We start from the raw sequence: 25,748 nt of genomic DNA, 5'->3' as shown, positions 1-25,748 counted from the left end.
GCTAAACTGGGGCACTATACTAGCTATACTGAGCACTATACTAGCTATACTGAGCACTATACTAGCAATACTGAGCACTATACTAGCGATACTGGGCACTATACTGGCTATACTGAGCACTATACTAGCTATACTGGGCACTATAGTAGCTATACTGGGGCACTACCTACCCATACTGGGCACACTCGGGGAATAAGGCGGCCAGCATTTCCTACCCCCGGCTTATATGGGGGTCAATCATTTTTCCCTGTTTTTTCAGGGAAAAGTTGGGGGGTCGGCTTATATGCGGGTCGGCTTATATGCGAGTATATACGGTAATAATGCACAGGAGTGGTTCTGTGCATGTAACTTAATGAGGCAACAGCAGTAGTGTGCACACAGCTCTGGGTGTCCGTGGGCTGTGGAGTGTCACACACACAAAAAACCCACAGGAGACCGATGTGCTAGCCCTCAATAGGGCTGTTTGGGATGCTTTCACATCAAGTGAGGAACAAAAACACAGGCCTAGCTAATTCTTTCCCTACCTATCTGCAGCAAGTCTGACCCTTCCTCTCACTAACAGGCAGCAGCCTACAGAGAATAAATCCAATATGACCACCGCAACTGCTTTTTGATAGAGGGGTGGGGGGTCCAGGAAGGGGTGCTAGCTGATTGGCTACCATGCATCTGCTGACTGTGAGGTAAGAGGTCAAAGTTTAGCTCAATGATAATGTATAGGGGGCGAATCAAACACGCCAAATGTCCGCTGCGAATGTGAACAGCCGATGTTCGCAGAATACTGATCGCCGGTGAACTGTTTGGGCCATCTCTACTAAGGAAGTGTGCCTTCCCTAGCCTGGCAGGATATGCAGAGTGAGCGGCAGGGAGCTTTTATAGTTACATGATCAGACGGCTGGATCGGCTTCTCTCCTCCACCGTGGCAGCGATGTAATCCTGACATGTCTTCTTGGTTCCGATCACATGATATGGCATGTGATCAGGATCCAGGGTTCCCTGTCAGCATTACAGCACCGACTCAGGAGACCTGTCAGAAGTTGCCGGTGGAGGAAGAGAAGAAGCCGTCCAGAACAGGTAACTCTAGCTGCTCATTGCCACCCACTCTTTTGGCTGCACTGGGCAGTCAAATGAGATTTGCTAGCAGAGGTTTAGAATGCACCAGCAGCTTTCAAATGAAAAATTTTGTTTGAAGGTGCTAATGGGTTAGAGAGAACCCGAGTTGAAGTTCACGTCAAAAAATGCACACTTAATGAAGAAGAACGAAGCCTCGCTGTCCGCCTCGCTGCTGCTCTCTGTGACCCTCCGGAAGATGCGGTGCCACACTCCTCTTCTTGCGGAGGTGCGGCTGCACTAGAAAGGCACAGGACTGGCCATTCCTGAAGAGGAGGACAGACATGACCTTGAATGTTATAGGCCTGAACGATTTTAGGGAAAACATTTAATTGAGCGATTTCTGCCCAAAATCACGGTTTCGTTTTTAGTTACGATTTCCTTCAAATCAAGCTTTGTTCCCCCTCTGTGCCTGTTTGTTCCCCCTTTGTGCCCCTGTCTCTCTTTGTTCCCCCTTTGTCTCCCTCTGTGGCCCCCTGGGTCTCTCTGTGTGCCCCTTTTGTCTCTCTGTGCCCCCTCTGTCCCCCAAGCTGCGGCAGTGTTAGACATACCTTCCAGCATGAGTCCAGCAATGCCCATCTATCCACCCCCCCCCTTTGTCTCTCTTTGTGCACCCTCTGTGTCTCTTTCTGTGCCCCCTCTGTGTCTCTCTCTGTGCCCCTTTTGTCTCTCTGTGCCCCCTCTGTCCCCCAAGCAGCGGCAGTTCTGGACATACCTTCCAGCACGAGTCCAGCAATGCCCATCTATCCACTTCGCCTCCTGCAGGCTCTAATGCATGACATACTTCCTGCATGTCAAGTGACATACAGGAACCAGGAAGTATGCGGTGCACAAGAGCAGACGGTGATAGAGGACAGACAGTGTGGGACTTGTGCGGAAGGTATGTCCAACACTGCCGATGCTGCAGGCCGCACATGCCGGGACTTGGGGCAAGTTTGAAGCCACTTCTTCAAACTTCACACATATGGAAATAACCTCATCACGTAAATCGGTGCTTTGACAATTCAAAAATCGTAATATTGGTGATCATGACTTCGGTTTAAATCCAATTCATCGTTCAGGCCTACTGGGTTAGATTTTTTTTTTTTGGGGGGGGGGAGGTGCCCACTCTTGGCAATGGGGGCACCGGAAGATGGCATGAGAAGCCTCTAAAGGATCCAGAGACTTCCTTTTCTTTCACTTATGAGCAAGAACATTTCAGAAAAGAATTCAAAAATAATTTCTGCAGCACTTTTTCGCCTACTTTTTGGTACTTTTTCAATTGCAGAGCTCTGAAAAGTTATTTTAAACAGAAGATAAAAAATGATCTCCTAGGAGAAAACTTAGGAGAAAAAGCGAATTGAATAAGGGCCTATGTCCCTCCTATGTGCACCCCCCCCCCCCCCCCCCCCTCTGCAGTTTATATTCCTGCCTTCAGTTTCGGGTAATTGTGGCGGTACGTCTGTAAATATGTTTTTTCAGTTGTTTCTCAGTGCGTACCTTTTCCTTCTATTTTATTGACTGTTTACAAATAGTAAAAAGAAGGCAGCGTGGCTCGGATGGTTATAAAGCACTCCGCCCGCGCGTTGCGCCCGTCTCCGGCTTGTAATGACACCAGTTAGCGGCAGGCTGACTGTGACATCTCTTCCCCATGGGGTCTGTTATCGCTGCAGTATAGGGAAAGTGCCAGACATGCAGCAAGCTTAATACAAATGGAATACTCCATCCATGAGAGATGGTTATTATCCTTTTCCCTCAAGTGTAAAAAAACTTCATCGCTCAGAGGAGGCGCCTGTGATGGAAACCTCCGGAATGCAATGAGTCCTGAAGGGGACGGGCGGGGCGTCGACGCCGAGCGTGGTACACTTGTCATTATGCAGAGAGATATTTCAGCACTTATCCTGATAAAATAATGTTAGGAGCGGTAAGAGCAACATCACAGGGAAAATGGCTGTGTCGCCATCTGGGGCTGCTGGAATACACAGCGATTTCTCTGTCTCCTCAGAGGTGACAGTTTACAGCCATAGCTTCTGTACTGTGTCAGGAAACATGCCTCAGGCTAGCCCCTCTTAGGGCCACGTGTGTGTGTGTGTGTGTGTGTGTGTGTGTGTGTGTGTGTGTGTATGTATCTATATATATATATATATATATATATATAAAATATATATATATATTACCAGGGTCTGGAAACATATATGTCAGCTCATATCTGAGCAACAAGAGTGCACAAATCCTATTTTTTGTGTCTTTTGAAGCAAACAATTTGCCATTTACACTAGATGCATTCAGAAATAGAATATCTCTGACATGGCAATACACAGAGGCAGCAGAGACTAGGTGTCTGAGATCACTGCAGGTAGTGGCTGGTACAGTGGGTTACTGATCAGGTATGTTAAGTGACTTAGGGTGGAGTTGAACAGTGTTTGTTGAATGTTAAAATAATTGTATAAATTTTAATTATGTCACCATACTGCCCACTTAAGGATATACAAGCTCTGTCACTCAGTGAATGTACAGAACTTCAACACATGTGTGACAGTAATATGCGGCTGCCATATTTATTTCCTTTTAAACAATGCTAGTTGCCTGGCAGTTCAGCTGATCCTGCCTCTTTAGTACTTTTAACCATAGATCCTAAACAAGCATATGCAGATTGGGTACTCTGACTCAGCTGACTCAGGTTTTACTGGATTAGCCATATGCTTGTTCCAGGGTTTTGACTCAGACACTACATATGCCAGAAGATCAACATGACTGCCAGGCAACTGGCATTGTTTACAAGGAAATAAATATGGCAGCCTCCATATCACTCTCGCATCGGGTTCCCTTTAAAGTGGATCTGAGATAAACTTATTCATTGCATAGTTGTGTTCCTTTCATATGGTTTATAGGGCATTCCTCAAACCAAATACATTTATTGTTTTGTTTTAATACTCTAAATCCTTATAAACTAAACAAGCCTCGCCCACAGCTTTTCACAGTGCCTTGGCATTTTCAGACAGTAGCAAGGGCTTATGGGAGCTTAGTCTGGGCAGGTGTTACTAGCCAGAGATTTCAGAGGCAGAGGGGAGGAGGGAGGAGAAGAGGGGACTGAATTTACACGCAGGCAAGCGGATAGCATCTCCAGCCCTCAGCCTGTGACAAACAGAACATGGCTGCCCTCATTATATCATAGGAATAAATAATCATAAACAGTTGAAGCTGTTTGCAGATAGATAGCCTGTGTAAACTATCTAAACTTTAGATAAGATATATAGACAAGTTACTTGTTATAGTTAGTTTTTCATCTCGGATCCGCTTTAAGGATAAAATGTATTTGCAAGATTTGTAAATAGCAGGAATGGTCCAGAAGAGCTATTGATAAAAGGGATCGGCCTCTGAGGGCTCTGCTGCTAAGAGATCAGCTCCTGAGGGGTCTGCCACTGGGGTCCGGCGATCGACAGGAAAATTGAACACGCCTACTGCCACGCTCCCGACTAAGCTCTTTCGAGCGAGATCGTACCAGCATTCTGGATCAATTGTTTCAATCGATTTCAGCCAGGTCACGCTGCAGAATCAATGCAGAATCAATCTCTGCCAGGCTCGATCATTATTGGCATCAATTTTCAACATCGGTATCCTGCAGATTTGATCATTATGATTTAATCTGCGGGTTAACAATGCCACAGATTGAGTAATACATGGGCACCTTGGGCACCTTTAGACAAGACACAGCACTTGTATATCGCGCCTTTCTCCTGGCGGACTCAAAGCACCAGAGCTGCAGCCACTAGAGCACGCTCAGCAGGCAGTAGCAGTGTTAGGGCCCTTTTCCACTAGCTGCGTTTTAGCCAAAAATGCAAAACACATGCGTTTGCTGGTTCTTAAGTGCAGCCTGTTTATAATAAGAATCTTGGGTGGTCTTTTCCATTGCTGCGTTAATATTTTTTAAAAAACGCAAACGCATGTCTGTGCGATTATGATGCGTTTTGCGTTTCAATGTAAAGTATAGGAACGCAAGAAAAATGCATAGAAATGCGTTTGCGTTTTGTTTTGATTTAACCACTAGTATCTATTTTCAAAAATCAAGAGGACACAATCAGAAAAACAGAAACGTGAACGCATTAAAAAAAGCACATCAAAATAGGTCAACCGTTTTGCAGTGGAAAAGGGCCCTTAGGGCCCATTCACACTTGAGCATTTTGCGGGCGATTTCGGCAAAACGCTCAAACGCTAGCGCTTTTAAAAAGCGCTAGTGTAATGAAACCCTATGGGCCCGTTCTTACTTCGGCGATTTGAGCTAATCGCCGCAAATCGCCCAAAAACGCTAAACGCAAACGTTTAGACTATGAATGCAATTTGCAGGAACGGATCTTTTGCAGGAACAGATCTTTTGCAGATACTGATCTGTTGCATGTGTGCAGCATCTGTGTGTGCAGCATCTTGCAAAGATTTCTGTTTGATGGGGAGTTCAACTCCATAGAAAAGACTGTGTAGAGTATGGCTCTCATACTACATGAAGGATGGTAAGATTGGTCTGTGATCTTTCATTTTCCAAAGACTATGGTCTGGTGTGTGTATGTGGCCTAAGTCTATGATATCTGCAGATCTCATACACACCTTGTTTAACAGACAGTCATCTGCAGATCTGAAAATCCATCCTGGTGGATCTGATCTGCAGATGAATGAGGATCTGCAGATATCATAGACTATGAATGCATTTTGCAGGAACAGATCTTTTGCAGATACTGATCTTTTAAATGTGTACAGCATCTTTGTGTGCAGCCAGGGGTGTAGCAATAAGGGGTGCAGAGGTAGCCACCGCATCGGGGCCCTTGGGCCAGAGGGGCCCTAAAGGGTCCACCCTCTATCCCAGTATTAGCTCTCTATTGGTCCTGTGCTGGTAATAATCACTTCTATAGATACTTTGAATAGTAATGATCACTAACACACTGTTCCCAATCCCCTTCTTGCACCTCTGACACTAGTTGCCATTGGCAGGTTTTGGTAAGTATAGAGTGCTTGGGGGGCCCCATTGTAAAACTTGCATCGGGTCCCACAGCTCCTTAGCTACGCCACTGTGTGCAGCATCTTGCAAAGATTTTTATCTGATGGGTAGTTCAGCTCAATAGAATAGACTGTGTAGAGTATGGCTCTCATACTACATGTAAGGGGGTAAAATTGGTCTGATAGCTTTCATTTATCTTTCAAGTGTGTATGTAGCATCCAGTTTTGCATAATCATTTCTGATCTTTGGCCAGGGAGAAAGTTCCTGGAAAAACCATTGAAACAATTTGATTCATGTGTGAGCTATTGGTGGATTTGTAACGGCCTTTCCAAGATATCTGAGCCAGTGACTTAAAGTGATATTAAAATACAATCAAAGGGGACACTTGGTGGCTTGATGAAGCTGAGGGGATCACAGGGCAATTCCCTAGATAAACAGACAACAAACACTGTGAAGGAACAAACACAGGGAAGGGGGATCAGACAGTACATATGGTACATCAAAGCGTCAGCTTGGGAAAATGTTATCTCTGCAACATCACAGGACTTTGTGGACCACAACAGATGCAGGCCTGTCTAAGCTAGCTGACCATCCCACTGGCTCATCTAACATGCTTTGTACTCGTGGTCAGCAATGCCATTTCTTTTACATCTACCAGTGTGGGCAGCTTAGTAAATATGAACTGTAAATAGTTTATGCAGCTAGTATTCAAACGAAAACCCCACACATCAGCCGGCACAAATGTGCTCAAATGCTTTTCTGCTACCGAGCAGAAAAGCATGTGCCATCATTTCACATTGGTTTGTCATTTGCAGTTTAAGGCCCCTAGGGCAGAGCTGGGCAAACTTCAAGCAGAATGGGCAACATTCCTCTCCTCTTTTTCCTCCCTCCCTTCCTGCACAGTTGCAAGTGCTGCAGTAATGACTGAGTTAACTCAACTAATTCTAGCTACAGTTAGGTGAGTTAACCATGGCATGAAAGCGGACTTGAACTCAGAACTTTCCCTCTGCTGTAAAAGATAAGCAACAGCATGATAACCTTTAAAAAAACACACATTTATTTGCTACAGCTAATACAAGTCCTGCAATAAATCTGCAGTGTGTCTACTTCCTGCTTACATGGAAGCAGACATCTTGTTAACATCCTGTGTTTACAAATTAACTGCTCTGCGGAGGCAGCCAGCTGAGAGATCAGAGATCAAATTACACTGGTGATTAGTTAAAGATGAGGTGGAATTAGACAGGCTAAACTCCTTAAATACATACAGGGTGCATTTCTCTATGTTTTCCTTCTTTCCTGTGCAAGAGTTCAGGTCCACTTTAAGCACCATTTGCAACTCTGCAGGGAGAGATGGCGCTTACGGGTTGGATATGGCCCACGGTCCGCAGTTTGCCCATCGCTGCTCTATGGGGATATGGAACCACTAATGCTTAAAGCTACATGCAACATTTCAGAAAACTCAGTCGACTTCTCTTTTGCCGATTTGCAAGTTGACATTCAATGCGCCTGCTCTGGCCATGCGCGTCCTTTCTTACGTTCCCATCACCGGGAGCATCCTGCGCAGACGCAGTATGGAAAATGTCTACAGCGCCTGCAGTGGGTGGCGACCGGTGAAAGAGAAAGTGAGCCACGGCGGGGACTGGAGGATTGTCCCCCGATATGCACAGGGGAGCTGCAGGGAGCTGGGAGAAGCCCCAATTAAGTTAAAAAAAAAAATTTTTTTAAGTATTTTTATTTATTTTATTTATTTATTTGTTGTATTTATAAAGCGCCAACATATTACGCAGCGCTGGACATTAATTTAGGTTACAGACAATATTTAGGGGTGACAAACAGCAATATGACAATACAGGAATACAAGAAAACCAGATCACACAGCACAGTATGAGTACAAGGTAATGCTTAGTCAGTCACTGGATGGGAGCATGGAGTTAGGCAAGTTAGGTTCACTCAAATGCATAGCATGGGTGCACAGTAATAGAGGTGCATGATCAGGTAGGACACAAAAGGAGTGAGGACCCTGCCCAAAGGCTTACAATCTAGAGGGAGAGGTAGGGACACAAGAGGTAGGGGACCAGAGTTCGGCTGTGGGTTTAGAGCAATTGTGAGGGGTGGTAGGCAAGAGTGAAAAGGTGAGTTTTGAGGTTCCCTTTAAACTTCCATCTGACATGGCGAATCCCAGCAGAAAGGGCTGGTGCACACTGAGCGGATTCTGTGGCATTTATGCAGCCGCTTGTGGCTGCGGATACGCTTGGTCAATGTATCTCAATGGGGTAGTTCACACCAGAGCGGGAGGCGTTTTGCTGAAACGCATACTCCCGGGGTGAGGCATTTTTTGGATTGTGGAGGCGTTTTTGCCTCCAATGTAAAGTATAGGAAAAACGCAAACCGCTCTGAAAAACGGCAGTTCAGAGTGGTTTTGCAGGCGTTTTTGTTACAGAAGCTGTTCAGTAACAGCTTTACTGTAACAATATATGAAATCTACTACACCAAAAACGCTTCACAAAACCGCAAAATGCTAGCTGAAACGCTACAGAAAAAGCGTTTCAGAAATCTGCTAGCATTTTGCGGATCTGATAGCGGGTATTGGTGTGCACCGGGCCTAAATGATGAGGATGGACACCGGCAGATTTCCCTCTGAACCACAGAAAGTGCACATCTTTTCTGTATACCAATATACAGACAAATACAGTTCAGCCTCCAAGCTGCCGCTCACGAGAGCCATTTGGGTGCAATTAAAATGCAGCTAAATTGGCAGCATTTGTAACTCCACACGGTGGCATTACCTAGCGGCAGATAACTGCGACATGTTGCGTCAAGCTGTGGTCAGATGTGACTCCATGGTTGGTGCAGGAGAGCAGCTGACAGGCTGTGAATTCACTGCCTTTATCTGCCCATATGAAAAAAAGCCCTTAGATTTTCATTGGCCAAAACAACCAAGGTCCCCAAACTTTGTGACTGGCAACTTAGCACTAATATTCTCTATGGAGTCATCTTTTCTAGAGCCTTTCAGCCGAGGTGGGATTTACCATAAGGCACTGTAAGCACATGCCTACAGGCGCCTGATGGTGGAGAGGCGGCTCACTCCCCTCCCACCCACCTTACCTATGCAGAATCCCGAGAGGTTGCCCATCCGGGTCTCAGCATTCCACTGACCACATCTCGATTCAGTCAGGGGCACCTCTAGACTTAATATTGAGGGTACTTCTGGCTACCTAATACTAAAGGGCACTTGTAGCTTCCTATGATTGTCAAGGGAAGTAAGGGAGAAGTGACAGCTGGACCAGCCAGCACACTTGCGGTGCGGTTCGCCAGGGGGTTTGTAGGTTCATGGAGGGTGAAGTCTAGGGTGCCTGGACATGTGTGCCTGTAGGCTCCTGCGAGGTAAATCTGGCCGTCTGTCAGTAAGGGCTCGTTTCCACTATAGCGAATCCGCATGCAGGCACTGCATGCGGATTTGCATAGGCAATACAAGTGGATGGGATTGTTTCCACTTGTGCGTCGTGCGGGTGCGTTTTGGTGTGCGGGGAAAATCTGCACGGCAGAGCCCGCAATGCTTTTAATAGGGAAATCGCATGCGGCTTTGTCATGCGGTTTTCCCCGCGATTTCGCGTACGATTTCGCATGTAAGGCTATGGAACTTTACACAGGCAGTGACATGGTTAAATTCCCCTGCATCCTAGCCATGCGAAATCGCGGGGGAAAACTGCATGCGGAAACGCATCCGCATGCGATTTTGTCCGCGGTGGAATCCAGGCGATTCCGCACCGCAACAGTGGAAACGAGCCCTTAAGCTTTGTACACATGCTGGATCTGTGTTTTGATTCCTGAAAGAGGGACAAATGAGAAAGAAAGAGGGACAGAGGAATTTAGTTCCCAAAGAGGGACTGTCCCTCCAGGGACAGTTGGGAGCCATGATTTGTGCATGAGCTAAGCTAATCATGTGACACTGACAGAATACATGAACAGAAGCTGACTGATTTGCTTTTTGTTTGTAGGATGGAGAGTCTGTATGGAAGTTCTGCGTCGCTGACCAGTAAGAGGTACTCATCCAGTGAGCCTGCTGAGAGCCAGAAAGCCCAGCAAAATGAGGAAGAGGGCTTCTATACAGCTTGCCGAGCTGCCTACCTTACCGTCTTCAAGAGCAGCCTGGAGCCAATCACAGACAAGCAGCAACTGTGCACAGGTACTGCTGAAATCTAATAAACCACTCCTCCTCCCAGTTTCAAATGGATTTTGGCAAACCTTATTTTTGCATGCTTACTTTTAAGACAACTTTTACCGTATATTGTGCTTTTCTCCTGGTGGACTCAAAGCACCACAGCTGCAGCCACTTGGGCGCGCTCTATAGGCAGTAGCAATGTTAGGGAGTCTACCCCAAGGACTCCTTACTGAATAGGTGCTGGCTTACTGAACAGGAAGAGCCATGATACATTGATCTTTAACTGCAGCCAAAAGTAGAACTTCAAAATAGGGATGCTCAAATCCGTATCCAGATGAAAGCCGGATAGTTGTTATCTGGATTTCACCCTGTTAATTGCAATCACCTGGGCGGGGGGTCAAGCTTACCTATCTGACGTCTTCTTAGGTCCGTCCCTCTGCGCCTCCCACGATGCGTTCCACGTGCGTCACGTGAGTACAAACACTTTCTTCTTCCGGGTTGAAGGAGGAAGTGTTTGTACTCGCGTGACGCGCGTGGAACGCATCGTGGGAGGCGCCGAGGGACGGACCTAAGAAGACGTCAGATAGGTAAGATTGACACCCCCCGCCGCCCAGCCCGCCCAGGTGATTGCAATTAACAGAGTGAAATCCGGATAACAACTATCCAGCTTTCATCCGGATACGGATTTGAGCATCCCTGCTTCAAAATTTGCTAAAAAATCCTGCGACATGGGTGTGTCTACTGCAATCACTTGCTGAGTGAGAGTGCTTTCCCTGTGTGGTTATTAACTCATTCAGATGGAAATCTGCAGTCTTTATTCCAAGCAGAGTAATGTGACCATGGTTGCAAAGAAGTGCATTGTAAGTTTCTTGTTTACTCTACAAATTCATGGCTAGCTGTAAACTGAAATAGATATGTTTTTATGTCATTAAAGTGTACCTGAAGAGGAATCAAAATGTAATAGTTATTTACAGGGCTTTGGAGTCTCGGAGTCGGAGCAATTTTTGGGTGCCTGGAGTCGGGGAAAAAATGCACAGACTCTGACTCCTAATGAATTTTAACTGTAATTAAAATAGAATATGATAAAATGTTCTATTTCTCAGATAATAGTCATCATACATTATATATACAGTAATAGCTGTGCTTAGTCCACAAAAATGAAATAAACCAATCAAAATTAGTTACTTGTGCTGCTTCAATAAAGCAGTCCGCGTATTTTTAAAGTCAGATATACACATCTGATTGTGACTGTATATATGATGTGTACACAGGAATCTCTTATATATACTAAATAACATCTATGCTGTAAGAATAAAGCCTGATGTGTAGCCGTGTCACTAATAGAGATGGTCAATGAGATGGAAATAATTCTGCATTGATGCTGATTTATGCAAATGTATGCACTCCCTTTGCTCATGAAATCAAATAATTTGATATGTTGTTAAAATTTGGCTTGGTGACTATGAATTAAATGGTACCTGAGAAGGATGAAAAGAAAAGTTTTTTTTATACATACCTGGGGCTTCTACAGCCCCCTTTAGGCTAATCAGTCCCTTGCAGTCCTCCTCAGCCACCTGGATCTTCTGTTATGAGTCTCGGTAATTCAGCCAGTCAGCGCAGTCCAGCCACGTGCCGCTTTCACATCCAGGAGCATTCTGCACCTGCGCAATAGTGCTGCGCAGGTGTAGTACGCTCCCGGCGGCGGAGCGTGTGCATGCGCACTACGCCAGACTGGCTCAAGTACCTGGACCCATAGCAGAAGATCCAGGTGGCGGAGGAGGACAGTGAGGGACTGATTAGCCTGAAGGGGGCTGGAGGAAGCCCCAGGTATGTATAAAACTTTAATTTCATCTGTCTCAGGTTTTCTTTGTTACACAGTAGTACTATACTCTACATATGCACTCCCCACAGAGCTGCAGGGAATCCACTGAGAATGTTGTGCACATTGAACACAAAGGTGTTGTCTATCACCCATAAATCTGGTTCAGATTGTGTAACAATGTGTAATAGAGGAAGAATCGGATTATTCCCCTGCAGAGCATCTGCACATCACTTACATGTACCCACAGTCACATTGCCTAGGGCCTGATAGATGTTCCTTGTTCTGGTCTGTACCTTCTACAAGTACTCTTACCAAGGACTAGTTTTAGTCTATGACTAAAAGTATTAGAGGCAGAAGATTTGCCAGATAAAATATGGCCACCTCCATATACCTCTCACTTCAGTTGTCTTTTAAAATTCCTAAGCATTGGCAGTTAGGAGATGCATTTCATGTTGCATACTTTCAATCAACAACATTGTAATATGCAAATTAGAGGAGTCGGAGGAATCCTAACCTGAGGAGTCGGAGCCGGTGGATTTTTGTACTGACTCCACAGCCCTGGATATATACTCACCTTAGTAGAGGGAAGCCTCTGGGTAATCCAGAGGACTCCCCCACCCCCCTTGGCCTCGCTGTTCCAATGCTGGGATCCTCTGAACCTATTTGACAAGAGCTTGCACATGCATGGTTCATGCTATTGAGAACCGCGCATGTACAGAACGCTTCTGGCGTCAGGAGCGCGATCAGTGAGGTGCACAGAAGGGACCGTGCATGCGCAGTAGCCTACTATAGCTGTAGTCACGGATCTTTCTGAGCTGATAACAACACAACAGAGGGGACCCAGAGAATACCGAGGGACCTGACAGACTACAGGGGGCTGGAAGAAGCCCCACGTAAGTAAGTAAAAATCCCTTTTTTCCAGTTCAAGTGTGTTTTAAAGTCTAATCCCAGGGTTTCCCCCTGCTTGGGGAGGGGTTGTTATTTTGTCCATGGCAGAGATCGGCCTCACTTCATCTTCATGGGACCTCCTTGGAGCTCTGATGCTTGAATGTGAATGCAGGTAGTCCTCGGGAAAGGAAATAAGGCGGGGGAGCAACAAAACCAAGCGTGGATTCTGACTTTTCCCTATGCTACCAAGCATTTTTCTTTTTAGCTGTCTATTTGAAAATTCTCAAATACGGTGAGCAATACAAATCCAAATGACGTGTGCCCAAGACTAACATACAGATTTTTTTTCTGGAGCTGTGCTTTAAATTGCAGAAAGACTTGTGTAGCACTGATCTATTTTTATAGCATTTTTACTGTAAATGAAATAAATGGAATTTCACTAAAAGCAGGACAGAATTCACTGGATGCAATACTGAATGACAATTAAAGTAGCAATTCACTCATAACGTTTGTTTTGTAGAGAGTGAGAAGGACTTGAGCTCGTTTAGTGTTGAAAAAAATAAGCAAAATGTTTTAATTCAGTCTAGATTCGCTAAGCAAAAGGCAGTTAAAGGTAGTCCCTGGTCGGCGAACAACCAAGTTACAAAACACTTGCTGTGCTGTCACAAACCTTGTGCCGGCCTAATGACGTCACTTCTGCGGGAGGGGGACTGAGATCGCAAAGAGTTTCCTGGTGTGGCGTGGGGCATTGTCAGAGTTGAGAGGGGTCACTGGTGGCACAGTGAAGTGGGGTCAGTGACAGGGGCAGGGCACAGAAGCACAGGGCGATTCACAGAAGGGGCATGGGGTGACAGGATGGGGGACAGGAAGACAGGATGAGGCACAGAAGGGGACAAGAGGAGGCACAGAGGGGGAAACGAAGTACATAAGGGAGCACAGAGGGATAAGAAGGGGCACAAAGGAGACACAGGGGGACAGGAGGAGGCAAAGAAAGGATAGCAGGGGGGACAGGTGTACAGTGGTAAACAGAATTACAGGAGGAGGCACAGAGGGGATACTGGGGGCTAGGAGGAGGCACAGAGGGAGCCTGGGGCAGGATGTGTGACAGGAGGAGAGACCAGTGGGGGGGGGGGGGGGGGCACAGGAGAGGCATAGAGGGAAGAAGCACAAAGGGGGGCACTGTGGGCACAGATGGGACTGCCTGTATAACAATGTATACAAAACAAGAAGAACTTATAAAAAGCTCTAACCTGCAAAATATGAGTTCAAAACCTTACTCAATATCCATCATAATGTACATATAAAAAAGTCATCCTCCTGTGCACAATGTGCCATCTATTACTTAATAGTTTACAAGTGATAACCAAATCTGCCAAGAATAAACATTACAATAGTATCACATAGAAAAGAGAACAGGGATGGATAGTGCTGCCTCTATATTAGGTTATCATTGTGCATAAAATGCTAAAGTGCAGATATATAGTAAACCGTTATACAGAGCTCAGAAGGCTAATGGATACCAAGTCAAACCTAAACACAGAAAAGAATGAGTGACGTATAGTGACAATACAACTGCATCATTATAATGCCAAACTAGAAACTTTATTAAATTAAAATGATTGCTGTCACCACCCTATACAGAGAAGAGCAGAAATCAAGTGCTAAAAAAGGAGATGATGTGATCCAGAAATATCATGATGTCATCAGAGATCCAGCAGGTGGCACCAGTAAGCTCAGTGCTGTGATGGTATGCCTGTATGAGACACGGCTGCCTTGCAATACAGAGGCAGATAAGCTAATGGTCATGTACCATCATAGGCATGATTGAGGGTGAGGGGCCCACAACACCAAGTGGATGATGCATCCGCCAGGAAAAATGTATTCCCAGGAAGTGACACAGCCAGGCATTTCCAGAGCTCATATTTGGATCTGCAGTGTTGTTTGAATTGTGCACTGATGCCTGATTATGTTACCTGCTGGCATGACATGTTTTTCTGCAGAATCTCCATCTGCCTGGCATGTTGGGCTGCGTCTCTACTATACTCTGTCATACATATACCTGCCACAGCTTCTAATGCAGGGAACACACTTGACAGTTTTCATACGCGTTTTCTGCACAGAAAAACTGAGAACTCATGTTAATCAATGTGCTAGTTCACACTTACGGTGTTGTTCGCACGCAGAAAAAAAAACTGACATTCTGCATGATGACTCTGCACATTTTGGCAATTTTCTCTATCAATTACATCAGCTGCTGTGGAAAAACGCGCGGGTTTTCCTGCATAGAAACACACTTGGTGTGCAGAAAAAGTATGCAGAAAAACGCGCGCGGAAACCTGAAAGTCAAGTGTGTTCCCTGCCTAATTTTTGCGACAGTGGTCCTTTAAGGTTAGGCATGGGGGAGTGGTTTAAGGTTACGTGTCAGGAAGGAGGGTTTCAAGGTTAGGCGTGAGGAGGGGGCAATCGAGGTTATGCATGGGTGGTTTAAGTCAGGCATCGGATGGGGGTGGTTTAAGTCAGGCATCGGATGGGGGAAGGTTCAGTGTGAGAGTTGAGTTAGGTTTATCTGTAGTAAAATATCTGTAACATTTACCGATATTTTCCTATGATAATTACCGTTGTAAATTGTAGAATATTGATATATCCTACCGGTATTCTACTGTCAGCTATTCTACGGTTCCCATAATTCCTTGTGCCTCTTTTTCACGTATGTGGAGAGGTCCTCCTCCATCATCATCTGGCTCTTCATGACATACATTGAATGCCACATGGTGATTGGCTGCATGGCATGATGATGAGCTACACTGAAGAGGAGTGAGGAGGTCCTATTCAGCCACCGAGAGCAATGTATGACTCCCTGCTGCCTCTGCTGCTCTGCCTATTGGGGGATGAGGGAACAACGACACCTGACTCTGTGACTTTTTTGGGGGAGGGAATTGGAAGCTACTGTCACTTGAGGGGTAATTGGTAGATTGGAATGGGCAATTTGGGTAATTTGAGGCTGTCCCACAACTGGACTGCTTAGGTTTTTGGAGGGAGACTTTTCATACCACCAGAGCAGATTTTTTATATACATAAAAAAAAAATGTTTTTAATCTTCTGTAGAAGTACCTGATTAGCTGACATAAATAGCTTGTTAAGTGCATGGACAGGAGCCCTGTAACTGACCATTCCTTGCACTCTGGCCTTCCAGAGTGACAGGCAGCAATCAGACAGCTAAGTTTGTGGTCCGCCCCCTTGCACTCTGAACATCATAATGATATGACATCAAGAAACATCAGCAGCACCACCCACATGGCCTGTCATTGACTTCTTCAGATGGACTGCTTCTTGCCATGAGACAAAAACTTTACTTTCTGAACATAATTAATGTTTTATCTAGTCAGGCTTTAACAGGTCATTTTGAGGGATTATACTCGCAAAACAGAAATTTCAGTTACCACTGTTAGTTACATAAAAGAACATTTAAAAGCATTCCCAAGTTTGTAAAATAATTTATTTTCACTGCAGAGAACCGTGCAGGCTTGCTTATCTTTGGCTTATCAGCAAATGCAATCATTACCAGCAAGAAGATACTCTCTACGGCCTAGTGCACACCAGTGCGGTTCGGCTGCGTTTTGTGATCCGCTTGCGGCTGCGGCCACGCTTGGGTAATGTATTTCAATGGGCTGGTGCACACCAGAGCGGGAGGCGTTTTGCAGAAATGCATACTCCTGGGATGAGGCATTTTTTGGATTGCGGATGCGTTTCTGCCTCAATGTAAAGTATAGGAAAAACGCAAACCGCTCTGAAAAACGCCTGTTCAGAGCGGTTTTGCTGGCGTTTTTGTTACAGAAGCTGTTCAGTAACAGCTTTACTGTACCAATATATGAAATCTACTACACCAGAACCGCTACACAAAACCGCAAAACGCTAGCTGAAACGCTACAGAAAAAGAAGAAAAAGCGTTTCAAAATCTGCTAGCATTTTGCGGATCTGCTAGCGGTTTTTGGTGTGCACCAGGCCTATCTGTGTCTTTATTCCACTCCCTCCCTGTGCTGAACAACATAGCCCTGGCAATAGCTGAGTCACTTCACTGGAAAAGGAGGAGGGCAGAGTGAAGACACAGGCAGAGAGATTCTTGTCAGCAATTATTACATTTGCCAATTAGCCAAAAATAAGCATTCTTCTACTGCTCTCTGCAGTGAAAGTAATCTATTTTATACACTGAATACTAGGGAATGCTTTCAAATGTTCTTTAATGTAACTCAGAATGGTTACTGAAATTTTAGTTTTGAGAGTATAATTCCACTTTAACCACTTTGTACCCAGAACTTGTTTTCCCCCTATGGACTAGAGCAGTTGTGAAGTTTTAGCTATGTCCCTGTTTAGTCAGCAATCACTTTATCCCTACTTAAGACACCTAAGTGAAATATATATCTTTTTTTTTTCCAAGACAAATTAGGCTTTCATTGTAAGGCATTATTCCCCTAGAACAATTTTTTTTCTATGCATTTTAATAGGAAAAAGAGGAAAAAATTAGGATAAAAAACAAATTTCTCAATTTTACCAATTCCTGTATAAACATTAAAAGCGCCATTGTAGATAAAAATTGGCTATTTCTGCCGTTTATTACAAATCTTAGATTATGTTCCTGACACAATTGTTGCTTAGGATATTTGATTCTGAAAAATGTTAGTGTGTATTCTTCACTGAGAAAATATAAGTATTTTTAAAGAGAACCTGAAGTGAAAATAAAAAGTCAAAATAACCATACACAGGTCATAATTACCTCCTGTGTAGTCTACTTCTCAATCTCTTTCTCCTCTCCTGCGTCCCATTTGTCCACTGTGATTGATAGAATTCTCCGTCCTCAATTTAAAAAATTACCATTACCCCATAACTGCTTCCTGGTCAGCTGGTCAGCACACTGTTAAACTGTAATATCACTGCTTGAGCCATAGGGAAACATGGACATTACCTTGCACATTCAGTTGTAACTGACAGCTGCTGATATATAACTGACAGCAACTGGTATATTTCAGTTCTGACAAAATATTGTCAGAACTGGAAGTGATCACTGTAAGAAGAAAATGGTGAGATTCTGAGAGGAACTGATAGTGAGGTAAGTATGTAATATTCATTTGCAGGTACGTCATGTGTTTATTTTAAATAATTTTACTTGCTTCAGGTTCCCTTTAAGGGTAAAAATCAATTGTATTAGCTCAGGGAACATGCATTCCCTTTCACCAATTGGTGCTATAGCAGATAGCGCTGGAGGTGTGCACAGGAGCAATGCCCAATCGTGCACAGCTGTGCTTCAGCTACAAGACGTATATCTACTTCCTCGTGGCTTAGATGAAGTCACAGAGGATGTAGATATACTCTAGTGGGGGATAAAGTGGTTAAATATTGTTAAGTCTGTGACTTTGCTATATCACCAACTGCTTAATTTACTCCACTTTAGCTGTGCTTTTAAAAGGCGCAGATGGTCGTTCCCCATTAACCAGGGATCCGGAGCTGTGACAATACACCTGCAGCATGTCGGAGTCCGCCCCGGCACAGCGGGAGTTAAACTCCACCGTTCTGCTATGTTGACGGAGGGATAAATCCTGATGACATGTTGGATTTTTTCAGTCGTGATATCCTAATTACGCCACGGCCAGTTTAACAGGCGGTCACATTCAGCAGATGTGCTTGAGCTAATGAAGGCTTTCAGCATTACAGCCGAAGATTTTTTTTCTCCCTTCACCCCCCCCCCCCCCCCCACCCCAGCAGCTAATGGCAGGTTCCTCATAATCCTGCTTCAAAAATAGTCACTGCAAGAACAAATGTTATCTCCTTTCGGCTTGTTATGTCTTTCATCTCTCTCCACCACCCACTTAAGCAATTGACCAATTATTATTCTGCAAGCGGCGGTGTCAAGGTCGACGGGAACAGGCCGTTAGAATACCAAATATTTCCCATGGTTAAATGATGATTAAATCTCTATCATCTGCGGGGAAAGCGTGTCTCAGGACCACGGGCCAAGGCGGACGGGGCGATCGGGGCCGTGGCGTTCTCGTGAGACCGCGTGCTGGAATGATAATAATGTCCCCTCTATATAATTTACACCGTATAACATGACAAGATGGAGATCGTGTTACTAAATACATTCCGCAAATCTGATTGTGGTGATTAACTCTTTCATGTCAGCCTAATAGTAAACTGATAGCCAGCGTTTTTGTTGACCGTTGAAGAGAGCACAGCCAGACTTGTGATATCTGTTCTTTCTGATCTGGTAGTTTCAGTCCAGATGAACATTTTGAGACCCAACTTGCGACTTTCCTCACAAATAATCCCACATGCAACTGTATAAAATAAAAGAATATGTCATATTGATATACCTGCTCATTATTAAAGGGTACCTAGAGTGACATTTGACATGAGATAAACATCTACATATAGTACCAATCCTACCTAAGCGTCGGTTCACATTTGTTTTAAAAAAGTATCTGTAGCTCAGTTTTTTGTCCCGAACCAAAACTGGAGCCATGGATACCAATGTTAAAAATTGTGTCCGTCTTCAAAAAGTGGATCCGTGGGCGATCCGGGATTTGTCGGGATTTCACAGATCCCCGTGGATCCCGGATACACGGAGGGGTAGTGAAAGGCAATGCAAAAACGGATCTCCCTCTAAACAGAGAACTTAGCACACAGAAACGAAGGGAGATCCAGATTGCCTACTGCCTGCTCCTCCCCTCAACGTCACCCCTGTAGGTGTTCCCAGGTAGCCTGTATAGCTGATATTGTAGTGAAACCCCTCCCACGGTGTGATGTAAGGACCTAGGTCTTGACGGTTTCCTGTCTGTGAGCCTTGTTGCATTGTGGGAAATGACAGTGGTTTCCAACTGGCAAGCAACCAGTATCTCCCTCTGTGCATATGTATATCTATAAAAAAAAACTTTTAACCACTTGAGGACCATGGGTCTCCGCCCCCCGCCCCCCCCCCCCCCCCCCCCCTCCCCCTCAGGGTCCAGGCTGTTTTTTACAATTTAGGCCACTGCAGCTTTAAGGCCTTGCTGCAGGACCATACAACTCAGCACACAAGTGATTCCACCCCCCCCCCTTTTCTGCCCACCAACAGACCTTTCTGTTGGTGGGCTCTGATCGCTCCGGCATGGTATATATATATATATATATATATATATATATATATATATATATATATATATATATATATATATATATATATATTTAATTTAAATATGTAGATCTATATGCCATAGATTGCAGCGCTGTACAGTGTAAATAGATGGCAGTTTTGCCGTCTAACAGTCTCCTAGCAGCGATCGCCGCTGGGAGACTGATGACGGAGTGGCGGAGATGCGCGCATTGGCTTGCACGATCTTATGCAAAACCCTGCTCCAGGACTTCACGCCAATTGGCTTTTAGCGGTCCTGGTGCTGCCGTGGCGTCCACGCCAATTGGCGTGGAGCAGTCTTAAAGCAGTTTACCTACCGCATTATTGGGGGGTGTGGGTATAGATAATGGCAGTTGGTGCTGTCTAGTTTTTTTCATGTCTGCCAGTAGTAAGGGGTGATTACGTGTAGGCTCATTGTGGATCAGACAATATGAACAAATTACATGGTGAATATCAATCATTTCTTGATCCCTATTTTACTATTTTGTAACTTCTTACTTTGCAGTGTATTGATTTATTTTTTCTCCTTATTGCAAAAGTTCCTGAACTTAACTGAAAGATAGTAGTTGTGTGTGTTTTCCTGCTGGTGTCTTATGCGTCACACATCTGTGTATTCACGTCTTCCCCTCTGTGTGTGTTCAGTTCTGCAGCGGGCTGGACTCAATCCATCCAACAGGACTCTTGGCAAATACTGGACTGCAAAAACCAAGGAGTTAAACTTCGATGACTTCTACACCATCATGAAGCGAGAGAAGCCAGCCGCGAAGACCGAACTCCTGAAAGCCTTCCGAAAAATGGACCCCGCTAACAAGGGCTACATTTTACACGATGACCTCTATAAAATCCTCACCACAGTATGTAATGATCACATTACTAAAGTAGTGATGTATGTAGTGATCACACTACTACTATGTAGCGATCACTACGAAAATAACTGAAGCTGAATTGTGGGACAAAGGTCCTTTATTCACCTACTGTCATTACACAGCATACAAATATAATTTCACTTTTAAAATTAAATTAAACCTAAAAAAAATGCCCCTTAATGTAGATGATCTTTGTTAACACATGACCTGACAGATTTCCGGAAAGGCCAGAAAGGCCTAAGCTTGGGTGGCTGCTGCCCAAGGGGTGGCTGGATATGGAAGAAAAGGCTTAATCAGCCTCCTGTATCTCCCCGCTAGTTCTTCTGTTACCCATAGTCATGGACACTCTGACATAACATGCTAGCGGGTTACAGGAACAGAGGCACTGCTGTGGGAAGCCATGGAGATGGGAAAATGCCTTGAGGAAGGAAGTAGAAGGCGTGTTCAGGCTGGAGAAGTCCATTCTGCATTAACTTCTAGGTTTCAACCATCTGATGGTGACCTGGGCGCCCCTATAAGCTTTGGGTCCTGGGTAATTGCTTAGTTCGTCCATATGGAGGCACCTGCCCTGCCTATTGCATAGCAGGATGGTGGGAAGAGAAAACAACTTGTAAAGCTGAAATTTCACACCTTAAAGTCCCCCTCACCTTTTCATAGTCCCTAACCATCATGGCAGGATTTAGGGCAAGGCCATCTAGGCCATGGCCTAGGGCACCACAGAAGTAAGGGCACCAAAGCCGCAGGCTAAACTGGTGCAAGCTTGCAAATTCTCCAATGCAGGGAGATCAGTACTATGCTACCAGCGGCCTGTGCAGTGGCCGCCCTGCTCTCTGTGCACGTTTGCATTGTGGCAGGAGGCTAGAGGAAGCTTTTGTACTGAAGATGAGCAGAGAAATTAGTGACACAGATGGCTGCTGCTGTGTGAAGGAAAGCTGGCTATCTATACTGAAAGGGGGTGGAGAAGGAGGGATTAAGGGAGTCATCTGGCTACCTATACTGGAGGGAAGGGGTCATCTGGCTACCTATACTAGATGGAAAGGGGGAGGGGTCATCTGGCTACATATACTGGAGGGAAAGGGGGCAGGGGTCATCTGGCTACCTATACTGGAGGGGGGTCATCAGGCTACCTATACTAGAGGGAAGGGGTCATCCGACTACCTATACTAGAGGGAGGGGGGAGGGGTCATCCGGCTATCTATACTAGAGGGAAGGGGGGAGGGGTCATCTGGCTACCTGTACTGGAGGGGGGGTCATCAGGCTACCTATACTAGAGGGAGGGGGGGGGGTCATCAGGCTACCTATACTAGAGGGAAGGGGGGGAGGGGTCATCCCGCTACCTATACTAGAGGGAAGGGTGGGAGGGGTCATCTGGCTATCTATACTAGAGGGAAGGGGGGAGGGATCATCTGGCTACCTATACTGGAGGGAAGAGGTCATCTCGCTACCTATAGCGAAGGGGGGCGGCTGGTGACAAGGCCTTGGGCGGTAAAGATTACAAATCCGGCCCTGCTAACCATATAATTGTATAGTCAGGAGTTTTCTAATCACACAAGCAGAAAAATTAGATGTTAAATTTCTCTATACAAATCGGTGCTATGGTTGCAAGAAGATGTTTAATAATCCGCCATGACTGTGAAATCAGAACTGGCTGCAGACAAGTATAGTTAAGGCTCGTATAACATTAATGTGTTTTGTCAATTTTTTAATAAACATTTAGGGCCCGTTCACACCTGGGCGGTGCGTCAAATTGCTGCACTGCTACCGCAGCCTAATGCAACCCTATGGGGAAGTTCATACTTAGTACGCTGCGCCGGAAGTCCATAATCTAACGCTAGCGCATAACTACGTTACCATGCGGGATCCGCGGCGATCTGCATTGGCCTGGAGGTCATGTTAGTCTATGGTGACGTGGCTTTTTTTGTTGACGTCGTGGTGTCTATTTGCTTCCATGCACTTCCACATATCCTGAAACAGGAAGTGATCGCAAGCACGCGTCACTTCCTGCTTGGCTGGTGGCCAGACAGGGAACACCGCGTACTAACTCGGTGTTCCATGAAGGCCTATTTCTGGCGTACGCGACGCACCCCATCACGGATGCCGGTTTACAGTGTGAAACCGGCCTCAAGGTAGCCATCAATCACTCAATGTATGGTCAGATCGGCCATTAGATAGATCCCTCTATGATTGAATCTGGTTAGAGAGGGATCTATTGCCTGCCCACACACTGCACAGCAATATCATCACACTGCTGTCTCGAAGTGTATATGTCGTCGTCGTCCGCAGCCCCCGCCACATTGTGCAGTGTTGAAGGCTCAGCGGTGTGAATCCTCGCCTCCCCCAGTGTCCGGTCTCACATATAGTGACATTGTCACATGCACCGATGGCACGTGGCACAGGCGCTCGTGGTAACGCTGGACACTGGAAGAGGCCAAGACTTGCACTGGGGGACAGGTGAGCCTTCAGCACTGCACACAGGCAAAAGGACACAGAAACACACACATTTAGGGGACACCGGCTGGGGATCCATGATATCAAATGCCGTTACTGATCGAGCTCTTACAACCAAGATTTTCCAGCATTCCTGATCAATCCTTTCAGCCAAAATGTTATTGAAAGATTGATTGAGCGGCATGTTGTGATACAGTTTCTCTTTCGATCCAATAAAATTACTGCATCAAACGGTCAATCGGCCTACAAAATCGAATCATGTGTGGGCACTAGTTCTGGTCAATGGGATACAAATAATTTCGAGTTGATGCAGGATCATGCAAATTTTATCTGCAACTTTATGCAGCTTGAAAATGGACCAATCAAATTTTACCCCAGCAGGATTTGATTGGTTCATTTTCAAGCTGAATAAATTAGCATAAAAACCATCCCTAATGGGCATCCTTTAGTTTGTATTGGTGGGTGACAGGTTCACTTTAAAGGGAACCTGAAGTGAAAGTGATATGGAGGCTGCCATATTTATTTCCTTTCAAGCAGCACCAGTTGCCTGGCTGCCCAGCTGGTCTATTTGGCTGCAGCAGTGGCTGAATAACACCAGAAACAAGCATGCAGATAATCTTGTCAGATCTGACAATAATGTCAGAAACACCGGATCTGCTGCATGCTTGTTCAGGGTCTATGGCTAAAAATATTAGAGGCAGAGGATCAGCAGGGTCTCAGGCAACTGGTATCACTTAAAAGGAAATAAATATGGCAGCCTCCATATCCCCCTCGCTTCAGGTGTCCTTTAACCACTTAAGGACCAGGGGTGTTTTGGTTGATCTGTGCTGCGTGGGCTCTTCATCCCCCAGCACAGATCAGCAGGCAGGCGGGGCAATCAGACTTCCCCCCCCCCTTTTTTTTCCCCACTAGGGGGATGTCCTGCTGGGGGGGTCTGATTGCCGCCGCTCACGTGTGCCTAGCGGGGGGGGCTCCTCAAAGCCCCCCTCCACAGCGCTATTCCCCCTCCCTCTCCTTCCCTCCCTCTCCTATTCTCTGTGGGCGGCACAGGACGGCGATCCGTCCTGTACCGCCTCTGATAGGCTTCAGCCTATCAGATGCTGGCGATCCCCGGCCAATCAGAGGCCGGGGATCGCCGATCTCCTTTACGGTGCTGCTGCAACAACAGCGCCACGCGACGTAAACACTGGGGATTTCTTCCCTGGGTGTTTACATTTCGCCTGCGAGCCGCTATCGGAGGCTCGCAGGCTGTTCACGGAGACTCCCTCCGTGAACTGACATGGAAACACCACTGCGACCAGCCGACGCCTGTCGGCGTTAGGCGCTCGTTAAGTGGTTAAGTACAGATCTGGGTAGCATGAATGTGTTAATAAAACACAATAGATGCACAAGATGGTGCGAGATTGTCCAAAAGCAGTTACCGCTTATCTATTCCGTTCCATGCATAATAGATGCCCTCTTTTAGAATTATTAAGCAGCTTGTTGATTTGTGTACGTCTTTAATAACACGAGCTCGGCCGTTCATCACTCACACGTCACGCTGTGTATGTATATATCTTTACATCAGCGTGCAACTATTGTCACTTCAATTTCCCGGCATTAAATATTCATTCGAGATTGCGACTCTGCGGAGATGAACAAATTTGTTACACTTTAAAATTTTAATAAACTGAATAGTAAAGCTGAGCCATTGTTGTTTGCAGAAAGGGGAGAAGATGTCTGCGGAGGAGGTGAGCGCGGTGCTGCGCTTAGCAGACGTGAACAGCGCTGGTAAACTCGACTACAATAAGGTAAGTGACATACTTATGGGGAAGGGGCTGATGGACTGTGATAAGGATAAGTGCACGTATAAAATAAATATGTGAAATCAGTCAAAACTGTCTGCTGATCAAGTCTGACAGTGATGTCACAAACAGGAAGTGATCAGCTTAGGCCTGATGTGCCGATAACACAGATATGTAAGTAGCGCTGTTACACACACGAATAGCTAACATACTCAGCATCTGCAGAATTCTCCCCATGCAACTGAGTTAAACAGCCCAGACAAACACCATATCCCCAGCGTATTTATTTGAGAGTAAAGCTGAGAAGTCTACTGATAAATAATCATTCAGCTCACAGTATCCCCACCACCTCCTTCCAAACCTGGAGAAGGAGAAAACCGTCTCAGTGGTCATGTAGCTGCAGGTAATGTTTAAACCACAAAGGGTGACTAAAGCTGGTCACACATCACTCAATGTATGGCCAGGTCGACCATTAGGTAGATCCCTGTCCAATCAGCAGGGGAGCCTCTAGGCATAGGCAGTACAGGCCATTGCCTGGCGTGC

At 45.6% G+C, this 25,748-nt stretch overlaps 1 protein-coding gene across 5 annotated transcripts in view; it reads left to right on the top strand.

The window, feature by feature from the left end:
* Positions 1-25,748, top strand: part of EFCAB7 (EF-hand calcium binding domain 7) — a 79,239-nt gene that overhangs the window by 5,749 nt on the left and 47,742 nt on the right. For 4 of the 5 annotated variants that reach the window (XM_068239322.1, XM_068239321.1, XM_068239325.1 and 1 more), the window contains 3 exons: positions 10,072-10,259; positions 20,750-20,961; positions 25,125-25,211. In XM_068239322.1, the coding sequence (XP_068095423.1) occupies positions 10,072-10,259; positions 20,750-20,961; positions 25,125-25,211 (487 nt within the window). Of the gene's footprint in view, positions 1-626; positions 681-10,071; positions 10,260-20,749; positions 20,962-25,124; positions 25,212-25,748 lie in introns of those variants that run through there. The other variant, XM_068239323.1, reaches the window with a different exon arrangement.

Source organism: Hyperolius riggenbachi, chromosome 6 (genome assembly GCF_040937935.1).
Source record: "Hyperolius riggenbachi isolate aHypRig1 chromosome 6, aHypRig1.pri, whole genome shotgun sequence".
Classification (NCBI taxonomy): Eukaryota; Metazoa; Chordata; class Amphibia; order Anura; family Hyperoliidae; genus Hyperolius; species Hyperolius riggenbachi.
This window is presented reverse-complemented; position numbering and strand designations above follow the sequence as displayed.